Source organism: Mycetomoellerius zeteki, unplaced genomic scaffold (genome assembly GCF_001594055.1).
Source record: "Mycetomoellerius zeteki isolate Tzet28-1 unplaced genomic scaffold, Tzet1.0 scaffold139, whole genome shotgun sequence".
Lineage (NCBI taxonomy): Eukaryota > Metazoa > Arthropoda > Insecta > Hymenoptera > Formicidae > Mycetomoellerius > Mycetomoellerius zeteki.
The window spans coordinates 20,886-34,870 of NW_017256329.1; the positions used below are offsets into that span (position 1 = coordinate 20,886).

Sequence of the window (13,985 nt, forward strand, 5' to 3'; positions counted from 1 at the left end):
AATCTAACGTTAAAACGTTAATCAATTCCAAGAAAATGAAAGTTGGAAAATAATCTAAAATCATGCCAGAAAGACTCATTACTGTGTACGAGCGACACTGACTGACTAGGCGCGACAACAACTCGACCTTTTATAGCTTGTTAATAATCGGAAGGTAGGCCTTGGAAAGTCTCTCCATATCCGTCTGCAAGTTGAGTCCGTGCGTCTGTCTCCTGATGAATATCATTTCCGAAGTCAATCTCTTCCTGTAGTGTGGTTCCTCGTCCAATATTGTAACGTTGTCCTAATCGAACTCATGACCCTCTTGCAACCGATGCTTCGTTAGAGGTAGACGTGTTTCATCGGATATGGTTCCTATGCTCCGTGACTCTTGATTTCAGCTGTCTACACGTCTGTCCCACATAACTCGCGCCGCAACCCTTACAAGAAATCTTATAAACAACATTCGACTTCTTGTCACGCGGTAAAGGATCTTTCTGTACCCTTATGAATTCTCGCAATTTATTGATACTATAAAACGACACTCTCATATGATCGCTATTCAATCTACTAAACTTCTCAGTAATAACACGAACGAAAGGAACAATGAACCACGAAGGCTGCACTATATCAACGCTATTATCATTAACGACACTCTTCCTATTACTAGCCATAATAACGTTCTTCAAACGGTTGCTAATATTCTTAAATATAAAGTTCAATGAATAATCATTCTCTAACAATACTTTAATTATGAAATAGAAATTATCAAAGTGAAATTTAGGATTCGAAAGCCAAACCACCCTATCAACTAATCCCACAATTGTACCTATTTTTTTGAGAAACCGGGCGCTGTGACCAAAAGTTCAAATATCTACCCGAAAAAGTCGGCTTGTGGTACCAGTCGAACTCTATCAACTCATTATCCCTATTATTAAATTTTAATTTTAAAATTTAATTTTAATTTAATGCCACAATATATTTAAATTCTGTGTCGCGGATAGGTTAAGTGGATCCTGTGTCCTCTCGGCTCGTAAGGGCGAGCGAATTTGCGTGCGGACGCTGACGTTCATGCGCCACTTTAATTTATTTCTTTATTTTTTGTTATTACCTTTTGCGAGAATATTGAATTAGCGATAAACAGCACGAGGATCGGTGGCTATATGTGGATTGTGTCGAGCTGTCTCACCCGGTTACCAGCAGAGAAGAGGACCGCCAAAGAAAGCAGTTACCGAAGAAGCTCTACTCCCACGAAAGGGGGTATGCAGGTCGTATCTTTCGTTTAATTTTGCTGCTTACCTATTATTTGTGCCCTTTTAGTGCCGATCCTGTTTTACAGGAAGAATATAAGAATGCCGAAACTCCAAGGTGCGAGTCTCATACATGGGGAAGCTGCACGAGATACGCGCTTCCCAGTGGGATCGCTAGCTAAAATCGTCCGCCAAGAAGATCATAGCGACTTAAGACGCGATTAAGATGGATTGCATAAGGCTGGAGGTATTCCGTGTGAGAAACGAAAGGAGTTAATTACGAGGCTACCCTATTGAAATTCAGATAGCGCGCTAGGCCGCGCGACGTTACGCGGCTATCGCGGGCCCACGCGATTCGCGGAGTCGCGCGACACGGTTGTCGGTCAATCAGGCATCGGGATGTCTCGACCCCGGAGGAGAAGACCTCGCGGCCTGCGTGTCCCCCGCCGAGCCTGCCGAAATCACTTGCGTTGTGGCACAAGCCGAGAGAACGTCTAGGAGCGAGGACGCAAGACCCCAAATACTATACAAGGCAATTATCGTTAAGAGCGAGAGAGCGAAGCTGCTGAGCGGCTATTGAAAGGATCAAGGAAGAGAATTTACCAGTGAGACCAGCGTTAAAGTATTGTAAAGCTGCTGATCCACAACAGCGCGAGAACGAGTAAATCGCACGTGCCAGATTCGAGCCGAGAGGCTATGGCCGGTACACAGAGCTACCGCGAGTAATTAATCGTTTGGATGTCGCGTGCCGTTCAAATCGTCTAGATTACCGTCTTGTATTTTCGCGTAATGTTCGTCGCTCTCTTGCCACAACCTGTTGCGCCGGGTTCCGTCTTTCCTGTAATTGTGCGTCAGTTCGCCACCTTGTATAGTACGTAGCAGCTTCGAATCGTGACTTTCTTTCTCTCTGCGTCGACAGGACCACTCGGGTCATCGGATAATTCCGTGTAAAGCTTTGATAATCATTTATACGAGGTTTCGTAGAGAGGTCTCGACGTACTGTAATACTTGTTCGAGTGGCGAAATTGTAAAGATTCTCGTAGAAATAGCCTGTCCGCGTTATTAATGTTATTTTGTGTTACGCAAGTCAATGGTTTCAGATTCTAGCAAGCTCATAGTACAACCGAAATACGAATAATCGTGATTACCGCTCATGGCTTGATGTGATCATTTGTGAATGTTACCAGTACTATATTAAATACACGTTTGTTATTCTTTTATCATTAAGAAGGTGTAATTCTTATACGTTTTCTCGCCCTTCGATTTATTCCCGCTCCGAATAACCCACCATCTCTGCCCGTTTCGGGGCTGAGCAGTCGGCTATCGTCCGTCGCAATTGAGAGGTGTTGAGAATAAGTATCGAAATTAAGAGAAATAAAGAGCGGCACGCTCACTCGTGCCTGACGCTCAACTTAAGTCAGAGAAATCTTGCGAATATTTAGTGTATGACTATCGACTTTGAGTATCGGATAAGAGCACTGGCTGTCGTACGTTAGCAGTAAAACGCGGTGAAGTTGTGCCGTCAATCGAGACTATACGATCACAATTCATATATATTTATGAAATTTATGTATTACATGTTTTTACATATATCGCATATATCAAAATACACATATGTGATATACGCGCACGCATATCACATATGTTAAAAAAAGGTTTCCCGTAAAACGGTGCAAACTAGCAGATTTACTACTTAACAACATTACCAATCCGTAGAAAATTAAATTGTGCCTAAAGGTTTTCGTTGCTACCAGCATTATCCCTTCTTTTTTTACGGAAATTGTCGTGTAAAGTAACCAAGAATTTAAGATATTCTACTGGATGGATTAAAATGGACTACACTCTGTATAAGTGATTGTAAAATAATAAATAACAATAAATGTGCATTTCAAGTTTTCAAATATTTTTATTAAAACTTTGTAGTTTTAATGACATGATTGTTTATTCATTAGCAATCGTTACTTCCACCTCTACACCAGGCTCGATAGAAATGCTTGTGATTTGTTTCACAATCTCTGATGGCGAATATAAATCGATCACTCTCTTATGAATTCGCATCTGGAATCGATCCCAGGTCTTCGAACCCTCACCGCACGGCGTTTTGCGAGTTGTTATTCTCAGAACCTTAGTTGGCATACGAACAGGTCCTTTGACCTTCAATTTTTGCTTTTTAGCTCCATTGATTAATTCCGCACACACTAAAATAAACAGAATCGAGTTATTCATTGCACTTAAAAGCTTAAAAAAATTATACATTAATATAAATTTTTGAGAAAAGGATACAAAAAGGCCTGTTTGTGCTATGCTTACAGAAAGTAAAATCATTTTTATACGCCGGTATTCATAGTCGGATCTTATATTTAAGACCATCTTAAGTAGGTACAGTCTTACACCACTTTGAAACTTTGAAAAAATCGAAAATTTTTTTTCGCTTAAATGATAGTTTATACATGTAAAAATATAACTCCACTAGTTGGAATGGAAAATTCGAAGTATTTACAAAATTATAGCTGATTCTTTGAAGCACGTCCCTTCACGATCGGCGCGCTCTTCATCAGATATGAAAAGACACAGTAACAATTAAAGCTCTATATTAATAAAAGTAGCGCAAATTGTCCGCCATATTAGTCCTACTAACCACACCATATATATACCAATAATACTAAGCACTTATTGGACCAGATAATTAGGGCCAGAATGGCGGTTGAAATAGCCAATAGGAAAGTTATCGGCATTTCAGCTCAGATCAAAGAAATGCACTACTTTTATTAATATAAAACTTTAGTAGCAATAAGTTTCCGTAAATAACTATAGATATCAGTAGAAATTTTGTCATATAACTCGGGTAGCGTCAGTACAGCTGTTTTTCAGTGTGGATATGCCAAACGGTGTTTGATGATTCGTGTTGGAAAATCCGTTATCACGTTTGAAAATATATTTATTATAATAAAAGGCGATAAAGGAAGTGTATATCACAAAGAAAGGCTGTAAAACTAGTACTACATGTGCTAGGAGATGTCTGTAGGCTATAACTATTATAATTTTTGCGTGAAAGCGGACGCTCAACGCATCAAAGTAGCGGAGCTCCTTGACCGAAGCGGTAAAAAAGGCTTGCAGAGCCTTAAAATCAGATCGGAAAGAGACTGGAGAGATTTATATCAATATTGAAGGACAGCTATATGGCGCAGGCACAGCAGATTAAAGGTAATTTTTACATTTTTTAATTTTATACACGAAAAATCATATCGAAAAATTTTAAATGCGTTTTTCTCAAAACGATATTTTTCAAACCAGCGTACATCATAACTTCTACAATTTTCATTCGATTCGCTTGAAATTTACAGAGAATCTTCTTTTGCTAATTATCTAAAGAAGCACGTAACGATTTTACGATTAGTTATAAACTATTATTGTTATTAACATTTTGTGCAAAATTTATTTATAATTTGGTCAAAAATGATTGTTTCTTCTTCAAATGTTCATCATTTTCACAAAAATGCATATTTATGAAAATCCCTATGCACTTCTTTAGTAAATGTTAACGCCATTGTACGTAAAAGTCGTAGTTGTAATCGTAAGACCATAAAAAGCGATAAATTGATCGGCTACTGCGTCGATCGAAAAGCTAAGCTTTTCGATTTTTTCAATCAACTGCAGTGCTGCCGCCATTTAAAAAAAATTTAAAGAAAATTTTTTCTATATTTCAATACATGTATATTGTATAATGAATACCTCTTTATACATTTTTAATTTACTTTATCCTTTTTGCACAAAAAAATTACCAAAAATATTCTTTTTAAGGGTATAAAATGATGTAACCCCTTAATGTCATGAACTTATCAAAGAGCTGTATTAGCATCTTAAGACATTACTTAAGACGATCTTAAAATAAGAACGGATTATGAATACCGTCCACAGTTTTTGAGGAGAGAAATCTACTAGAGAGTGTGCTAGTTAAAACTACATCACATGACGGAAACACATCACAAAATCGGGAAAATATGTGATGTTATAGTCATTCGTGAAACAGATCGCTATATACTATACATTAGACGATTAGACTGACAAAAAAAAATTTTTTTTTTAATCGGCCTCAGCTCAAAAGCTTCGATTTCGTGCCAAAAGAATACCCCTAAATTTTTTTCAAAAAATATTAATGGTCCGTCTAAAATACAATATGCGAAGTAAGCTTGGTTTAAAAAGTAAGAGTAAGAAATTGACCAATCGCAGTCGAATGTGAGAAGAATAATCGACTGTGATTGGTCAATTTCTTACTCTTACTTTTTAAACCAAGCTTACTTCGCATATTGTAAACGACGCTTTAAGATTTAGAGGTTGCTAGAGAACGATTTTGAAATCAAAATTTCGATTTTCCTTAAGGGGATCCTAAAACCGTCTGTATTACCGACCAAATCATATAATTTTTATATAACAAATACTATTTTTTTCTTTTACAGATTCGAAAATCCTTTTCCAGAATTGAAGTATACGCATTAATACGTGTTTGTGAGGTAGAGTTTATGCCGAGAACGACCAAAAATTTCGAAATTGATATATTTTTTACAATTTCTTAGTGTAACATGGCATTCTTAGTGTCTCAAGCTATCAAGTCGTGACAACATTTGCTTGATACGAAAGTTTTGCAACTTGTACTTACGAAATAGTAATCCACAAACACGAAGTGTAGTTTGTATGAACAAATAACGTTGAATTCTTAGAATTAGACTTAGATGCTTTATCGCGTCTTTTGAATTTCTTATACGAAAATTGACACGAACGTGCGACTGCGTGTATAGGTTGCGTGAGATATTGATGTGGTAATATATAAAGACATGTCGATACGCTGGAAAAACAGCGATCTCTGATGATTTCGTCGGAGATTGAGCTTCGCTTTAGGATTCCCTTAATAGTTAATACATATTTGATTTTTTATCCAAAAATGGCCTTAATCCGGATTTTAAATGTGGTACTATATGTTTTTTGGTCGCTGAACACGATGCAATAATTCATTTAGCTCTATGATACACAATAAGAATCTTATTTTAGACCGTACCATGTGAGAACACAATCAATACTAAAAATTAAAATGCCTATACCGGTCGAAACTAGATCTTTAATACTTAAATAATTCAATGTGAATTATATATATACTATACATGTACTTGTAAATAAGAACTAGAAAACTACAGAATATCTTTCGCGGGCTTAACGAAAACACATTGGAAAGGAAGTGGTCACTATCAGAGTGACAGTCATTATGTCTACTTTTCCGACAATGAAGATCTAAGTCGAAACGGAGTGGTTATTTTGGTTCCGAGCAAACTAAATAACACCGTGTTGGGATATAAACCGGTGAGTGATAGAATTATCACTATGAAAATCGACTCAAGGCCAGTTAAAATAAATTTGATCCAAATATGTACCCCAACGAGCGATGCACCAGCTGAAGAAATAGAAGACTTCTATTATCAACTAGAGGAAATCATATCGGCAACTCCGAGACGTAAGACATGCTGCTGGTGCTGGGCGATTTTAATGCCAAAATAGATTCAACTATCCTTGACGATCACGATAGATCGGCGATGGGGCGTTTCGGTGTCGGTGTGCGGAATAAACATGGTGAAAAACTATTAAATTTTGCCATTGACAATTCACTCACGATTGGCAACACGGTGTTTCAACATCACATACGACATCTTTACATCTAGGTATCGCCTGGTGATCGGTGTAGGAATCAAATTGATTATGTGTTGATTGTAAGAAGGAGATCCTCCCTGAAGGACGTAAAAACATGTCCTGGTGCTTATTGTGGTTCAGATCATAAAATGCTGAAGATACAACTTAGGATAAAACTAGCTAGGCCTAAGAAATATTTTCAATCACGGTCTCCAGTTATTAATGTTGCGAACTTCAGAGAAACCCTGAGAGATACCCTTCCGCGATCTAATGAGCTGACCACACCTAATAAGCTTTGATTTGGAGTGGAAAAGTGGATAAAAACTGCTGCAGTTAAAAATAGCACTCCTAATAAAAAGATAGAAGAGCAACCTTGGATGTCTTCTCAGATTACCTTAGACATAATTGAAAAAAGAAAAAATCTTATAAAACATGGCAATTTATCTGGAGAAGACAAGAAGGAAACACTAGTTAAACTCAACCGAAAGATACAGAGTAGCTGCAGGAAGGATAAGGATAATTTCCTGAAGAATATTTGTCGCGATATTGAACAGCATGCACTAAATAACCAGACTAAAGATCTATATTCAATAAAATAAAAAACATAACCAGGAATTTCACTCGGAGATCATCCATTGAAAATAGTAGGGGGGAGGAGTATTGGGGCTAACTTCTAACTTCTGATTTATGACTAATGGCTTATTAGAATGGCCATTAAGTATTCTATTATGTTTGCGGGGTAACCCCGGATCTACAATAGAGTTTTAAGACTTAAGCCATAAGAAATGGACGAATCATAGTCGATTATTCTCCTCAAATTCGACTACAATTGGTCAATTTCTTACGACTTAAGGCTTAAAACATCTATTGTAGATAAAGCATACGCACGAATTGAGGCCGGCAACGCACAAAACTTGTTCTTTACATGCCAAACTTTTTTTTAGGAATAGAAAAGAGACCGGTATTTGTGTTTGTGTGTGTGTGTATGTGTGTGTGTGTGGCCAGGTGCTTTTCGTATTTCAAAGAAAAAAAATGCACAGGACACGAATGACCCAAAGGTGTGTATTAAGGATTAATACCAAAACATGATGTATCACATTGGCTGCGTTCATCAGAAAAAGCAGCTTTGCAACTGTTATAAAATTCTCTAATATGATTGGTCTTGCTCTTAGTTCCTCACTGGATCTAAATGTATAAATCAATCATATTCAAGGATTTTACAGTTGCAAAGCTACTTTTTCTGCTGAACGCAGCCAATGTCTATCTTCGATACATATAGCGCAGCACCTGCCTTACAAATAATTGCAACGTGTTTTCTTGATTTTGAATTAAATTTTTTGTGTTCCCTTCAAGTGACCTATTTTTAACTAGCATAATCAGATTCTTTGTATCAAAAACTAAAAAATAAACTAATTTAAACATTTTAAGACCGTACTATGTGAGAAACACAATTAATAATAAAAATTCAAAGCCTATAAATTTATTTACAGTTTTTCAGCACACATTAACATCTTGCCAATATGATTCCTGAATGTACATCAAAATTATTTAAGAATTGCTTGTCAATTTAATTTAGTTCATGATATTATTCCAGTAGTTTAATTGCGTTTATAAGTCCGGAAAACCAATTCAGCACGCAGTTTGAATGACTACAAACATGGTATATATGCAAGTACATATGTAGTATAGGATATATAATTCACATTGAATTATTTAAAAAAAAAAGCGTTATAGATCTAGCTTTAACAGTTATAGGCTTTGAATTTCTAAAAAATAAAGTTGATTTTACTTTTTGCAAGTACTGTTTGCAAGTATAGGTTTTTTCATAACTCATCTTTAATAATTTGTCAAAACATATGATATTTTTAATCTATTTACCTTTCTCAAGAGAACGGACATTGCGCGATGTAAGTGTGATTCTAATTCGATGAATAGGAGTGACTTCCTGTCCTGGCTTCTCGGGATTATCGACTTTAGTAGTTGCCTGAAAATTACAAATAATTAATTATTCTACAAATACGTACAATATACAAAATGATAATTATACAGTTTAGCACAATCATCTCAAAAATGAATAAAGTTAGGCTTAAGATGCTTTTTCACAGCCTTTTGACTGCCTTGTCGCTGAAAATGAGCATCGAGCATCAGCATGAAAAGATACCTTTATTCGACGCGTATTTGCATAAAACGAAAGAACCTGGCAGAAATAAGTATAGCTCCGCCCCGCGAACCGAGATATCAAGCGTTAAAATTGACGACTATTGAGGAAATCTATCACAGGAGAAACAGGAGAATAAGTGCAACAGTACAATTATAAAAGTCGCCTCTTGGCAGGGGGGGGGGGGGGGGGACGCTTCGCGTGGAAAGTCGAAACCCACGTGCAACAGTACAGGTTCGTTCGTGTCGCATGCTCCAACATGTTCCAATATGCTCCTACCATAGCTCCTACTCACTCTACCAAGCGCGTTGGAGTGAGTAAGAGCTATGGTAGGAGCATGTTGGAGCTTGCGGCGCAAACAAACCTTACAATTATAGAAATCGTGTGCCCCTGAAGCAGGAGAGGGAGTAGGATAAAAGTCGCTTCGTGTGAAAAGTCGAAATCAATATATAACGAAACAATTCAAGAATTGACAAACCTCGTTTCGCCTCTGACAGATTTCCTAACCTAAATAGTCGTCAACTTTAACACTTAATATTTCGTTTCACGGGGCATAGTGACGCTTATTTCTGCCAGATTCTTTCGTTTTAAGCAAAAACGCGTCGAATAAGTCTAATTTTATTGATTTTTGAGGTGATTGTGCTAAACTGTACGATTACCTTCTTCGGATTTTGAGTGTCCTACTCCTATTTTGCATCGAAGATGCATAACCTAAATCGGTGCTTAATGTGACTCATGTGACACGAATATATCATCGCTAGAGTAGATATACTTTTATAACGGTAAAGTAATGTTACCTGAATCACTTACCATTTTATTTTCAGATTAAATTCTCGTACTGATCGAGATAACCAATTTACAAGCTGAAACTGACCAGCGCTGAATCAGTACATGAACATATTCCACGTGCAAAGCACAAAAGAAGATGAGAGGTATGACTTCCGGTAGGGTTGCCAGATTTTTGGAATGCACACCCGCCAACTTTACGCACCCGAGACGCTACAGCGCGCCAGTCGGACCGATCTAACAACAAAAAAGTCGCATGCTCCTACAACCACTGTGGGGCTATTCTGTAACTTTTAGGGCGACTGTTACCAACGCCGATTAACTTAATCGGCTGATTAGTCCATTGGAATTGACCAATCGCATTTGTCATTTTGTTTGACGACAGATGGCGATTGGCCAATTCCAATGGACTAATCGGCCGATTAAGTTAATCGGAGTTGGTAACAGTTGCCCTTAAGGTCACTGTCACCAAGCTCAGTTGATCTAACTAGGCCAGTTAGTTCATCGGAATTGACCAATCGCATTTGTCATTTTGTTTGACGACAGATGGCGATTGGCCAATTCCAATAGACTAATCGGCCGATTAAGTTAATCGGAGTTGGTAACAGTCGCCCTTAAGGCCACTGTCACCAAGCTCAGTTGATCTAACTAGGCCAGTTAGTCCATCGGAATTGACCAATCGCATTTGTCACTTTATTTGAAGAATTGACAGATTGATCAATTCCGATGGATTAATTGGCTCAGTTAAGTTAACTGAGCTTGGTGAAAATGGCCCTTAATGACAGTTCGGTATCGTTAGGATGCCATTACATGAGCGCGGAAACACGGAAACGCGGAAACGCGCAACCAATCAGTAATCGGTAAAACGTGAAATCATAACGGCGGATCGTTTCTGATTGGTTACGCGGTTACGCGATACGCGGCAAATACGCCTCATAATGGAACTCCAGCATAAGGGTGATACTTCATTTGTGCATTTTTGTCCTACAACAAATGTATACAGAACAAAGAGGTCCTCGGATCTCTCAATTCCATCAAGCCAATCAACAGACTCAAAAAATTTGTCGTACGACAAAAACGCACAAATGAAATAGCATCCTTATATTGTCGTTGCTCAGTTTTTTTCATGTAAAATACCTGCGCAACGACATCCTTAGCTAGTAAAATCGTCATTAAAAAGTTACAGAATAAGCCTCTATTGGATCCCTATTCTCGAAAAATATCGCATACGAAAAACTAGAGAAATACTACAGTATATGTTACGTATACTATAGTATTTTCCTAGTTTTTCGTATATGTTTCTTTTCAAGAATAGAGCCCTTGAAGTCCATGGTATCAGGGTTGGGAACGTATGATACCCTGTGTATCATACATAGGTATTTTATGTATGATACTGAAGTATGATACCACTTCACTTTCATACACATTTATGTATTATACGTCACATAACCTCATTTTTTAATCCAATGATTTTATTTAGATGTTTGAATTGGCAAAACGAATTTACGTTTTACTGCGATATCAATAATTTGAAATACAACAATATGTAATTATATTGAAAATTAATTAGAAAAATTATAACATAGTCAGATTATATGTACTTTAAAATTAAATTCACGCGATAAGAGCAAAAATTATAACGAATGACTAATATTATTGTATATCAAATTCATGTATATATTGCACTTACATCTTCAATATTACTTCCCTTCCATTTTTTTCCATTTTGCAAACTACATTTTTAATAAAACTGGAAGGAGTTATTCCCAATCAACAATATACTCCAAAACTTCAAAAGCTTAAAAACATTGTTTTTAATCAATAAGATTAATGAATTAAAGGTTGGGGTTATGTTAAAGGTATCATACAAGCTCCTATTATAGCTCTTAGGCCGGTATTCATAGTCGGTTCTTATTTCAAAACCATCTTAAGTAATGTCTTAATACGCTAACGCGGCTCTCTGATTGGTTCATGACACCTCAAGGCTGAACTTAAGACGATCTTGAATATAAGAACTGACTATGAATACCGACCTTACTCACTCCAACGCCTTTGATACAGTGAGTAGGAGCTATGGTAGAAGCATATTGGAGCAGGATGGAACTTGTGACGCGAACAAACCTCATAAGACGTACCATAAGAATCAGCCAATTAGAATTAAAAATTCAAAAGAATTCTCGACTGTGATTGGTTGATTCTTACGTACGTCTTATGATTACTGTTACCCCGGATCCACAGTAAGTGTTTCAAGCCTTAAGTCATTAGAAATTGACCAATTACTCCGGATCTACAATAGGTGTATTAAGCCTTAAGTCGTAAGAAATTGACCAATTATAGTCGAATTCGAGGGGAATAATCGATTATGATTCGTCCATTTCTTATGACTTAAGGCTTAAAACTCTATTGTAGATCCGGGGTAACAGTAACCTTAAGTCCGGATCTACAATAGGTGTTTTAAGACTTAAGCCGTAAGAAACTGACCAATTACAGTTAAATCCGAGGGGAATAATCGACTGTGATTCGGCCATTTCTTATGGCTTAAGGCTTAAAACCCTATTGTAGATCCAGGGTAAGACGTGAACTTAAACCGATGAGCCAATCAAGATACTGCTTTAGATCTACGTAATCTGACGGAAATAGAAATAGCAGTAAACTTATCCATAAGGTGAGTTTCAACCAGTTGAAATTTGCCTTATTGCGAGGTTATGGCTAAGTTTACTATTATTTCCGTTAGATTACGTAGACCTAAAGCAATATTGCTCCTGATTGGCTCATCGGCTTAAGTTTACATCTTACGTTCACTGTTACGGAATTTTGTGTGCGGTAGCCCTTAAAGCTGGTTCTACATTAGCCACATCGCAGTGTCACAAGCGTGTCGCAAGCGTTGTGGTCCAATCAGAGTCGAGCTAGATTTATGTTGATTGGATCGCAACGCTTGCGACGCTGCGATGCGACTAATGTAGAACCAGCTTAAGGCTTAAAACTCCATTGTAGATCCGGGGTTACGGAAGGTGTGTACTATGGCCTTGACAAGATAACAGACAAATTGAATTTATTCTGTCAATATAATTTAGGAATCGTTTGGGGAAATTTAGAAAAAGTATTTAAACATTTAGATAATAGTATTTTTCTGGTCATTAACAAATTTTATCATGCGTCAAGTTAGCAGACAGCGATTTTATTATGTGTTTTATGAATGGAATCGATTAGAAATCATTTGGGGAAAACGTCTTCATTGTTCTTTTCATTTGGGAAAAATTACTATTTTGTAATTCAAATTTACACATACTGCGAAAACGAACAAAGCCCGGGTGTAGTGGGTGTAGTAAGTGTAATACAATGGATGTAGTAAACCTAAAATCATAAATCATCAAAAATGAACCAATTAGGATGCCGTCACATACGGCTGGCGTTCCATGGAGCGGAAATATACAGCGGAATGAAACATTTGCTTAGTTTACATCGTGCACTTGATATGGATACTAATTAGTAACTTTCTATTGAATTATCTTATAGCGTTTTCGACCCGGCCGGGTTTGCATCAACCTAAGTTGGATTAATGGCTGCTAACTTGACGCATGATAAAATTTGTTAATGACCAGAAAAATACTATTATCTAAATGTTTTGTGCACTCTTATTGATAGAGTGTGTAACGTTAACCAATAGGAAAGATTAATCCAACCCAGGTTGGTGCAAACCCGATCGGGCCGAAAACGCTATTAATTTTGGAGAAACGTGTAAACATATACATGATATATGTATTTAATTGATCATTTTGATGCCTATTGTACTAATTTAATACATCATTCTTTAAATACATTGCTGAAATTAAAATAATTTAATAGAAAGTTACTAGTTAATATCGTATCAAGTACTCGGTGTAAAGCCCAAAACACAATGGAGGGAATAGCGATAGGAATAACACGATTTCAACCTATCAGGAACTATGTATTCCGATATATCCGATTTCTGATAGGTTGAAATCATGTTATTCCTATCGCTATCGCTATTCCCTCGCATTGGGTGCGTTCAGCAGAACAAAACTGTTGTACAACGGTTTACTGATGAGTTGCAACATGTTGAGTGTTCTGCTGAACGCTCTTTTCTCTCCTCTAACGCATGCGTGGTTGCGTCA

General features: G+C 37.1%; 1 protein-coding gene and 1 long non-coding RNA gene across 2 annotated transcripts in view; one reads left to right on the forward strand and one right to left on the reverse strand.

Moving 5' to 3' along the window:
* Positions 1–3,111: 3,111 nt before the first annotated feature.
* Positions 3,112–10,026, reverse strand: RpS20 (ribosomal protein S20). Its single transcript, XM_018462352.1, has 3 exons — positions 9,874–10,026; positions 8,784–8,889; positions 3,112–3,427 (listed from the first exon to the last, which is right to left on the reverse strand). Exons 1-3 carry the CDS (start codon positions 9,874–9,876, stop codon positions 3,171–3,173), a joined length of 366 nt encoding a protein of 121 aa, XP_018317854.1. The 5' UTR covers positions 9,877–10,026; the 3' UTR covers positions 3,112–3,170.
* A 3,484-nt stretch (positions 10,027–13,510) lies between these two features.
* LOC108731835 (uncharacterized) overlaps positions 13,511–13,985 on the forward strand; it is a 10,978-nt gene continuing 10,503 nt past the window's right edge. The window contains exon 1 of the long non-coding RNA XR_001937040.1: positions 13,511–13,587. This is a non-coding gene — a long non-coding RNA (uncharacterized lncRNA). The remainder of the gene's footprint in view (positions 13,588–13,985) is intronic.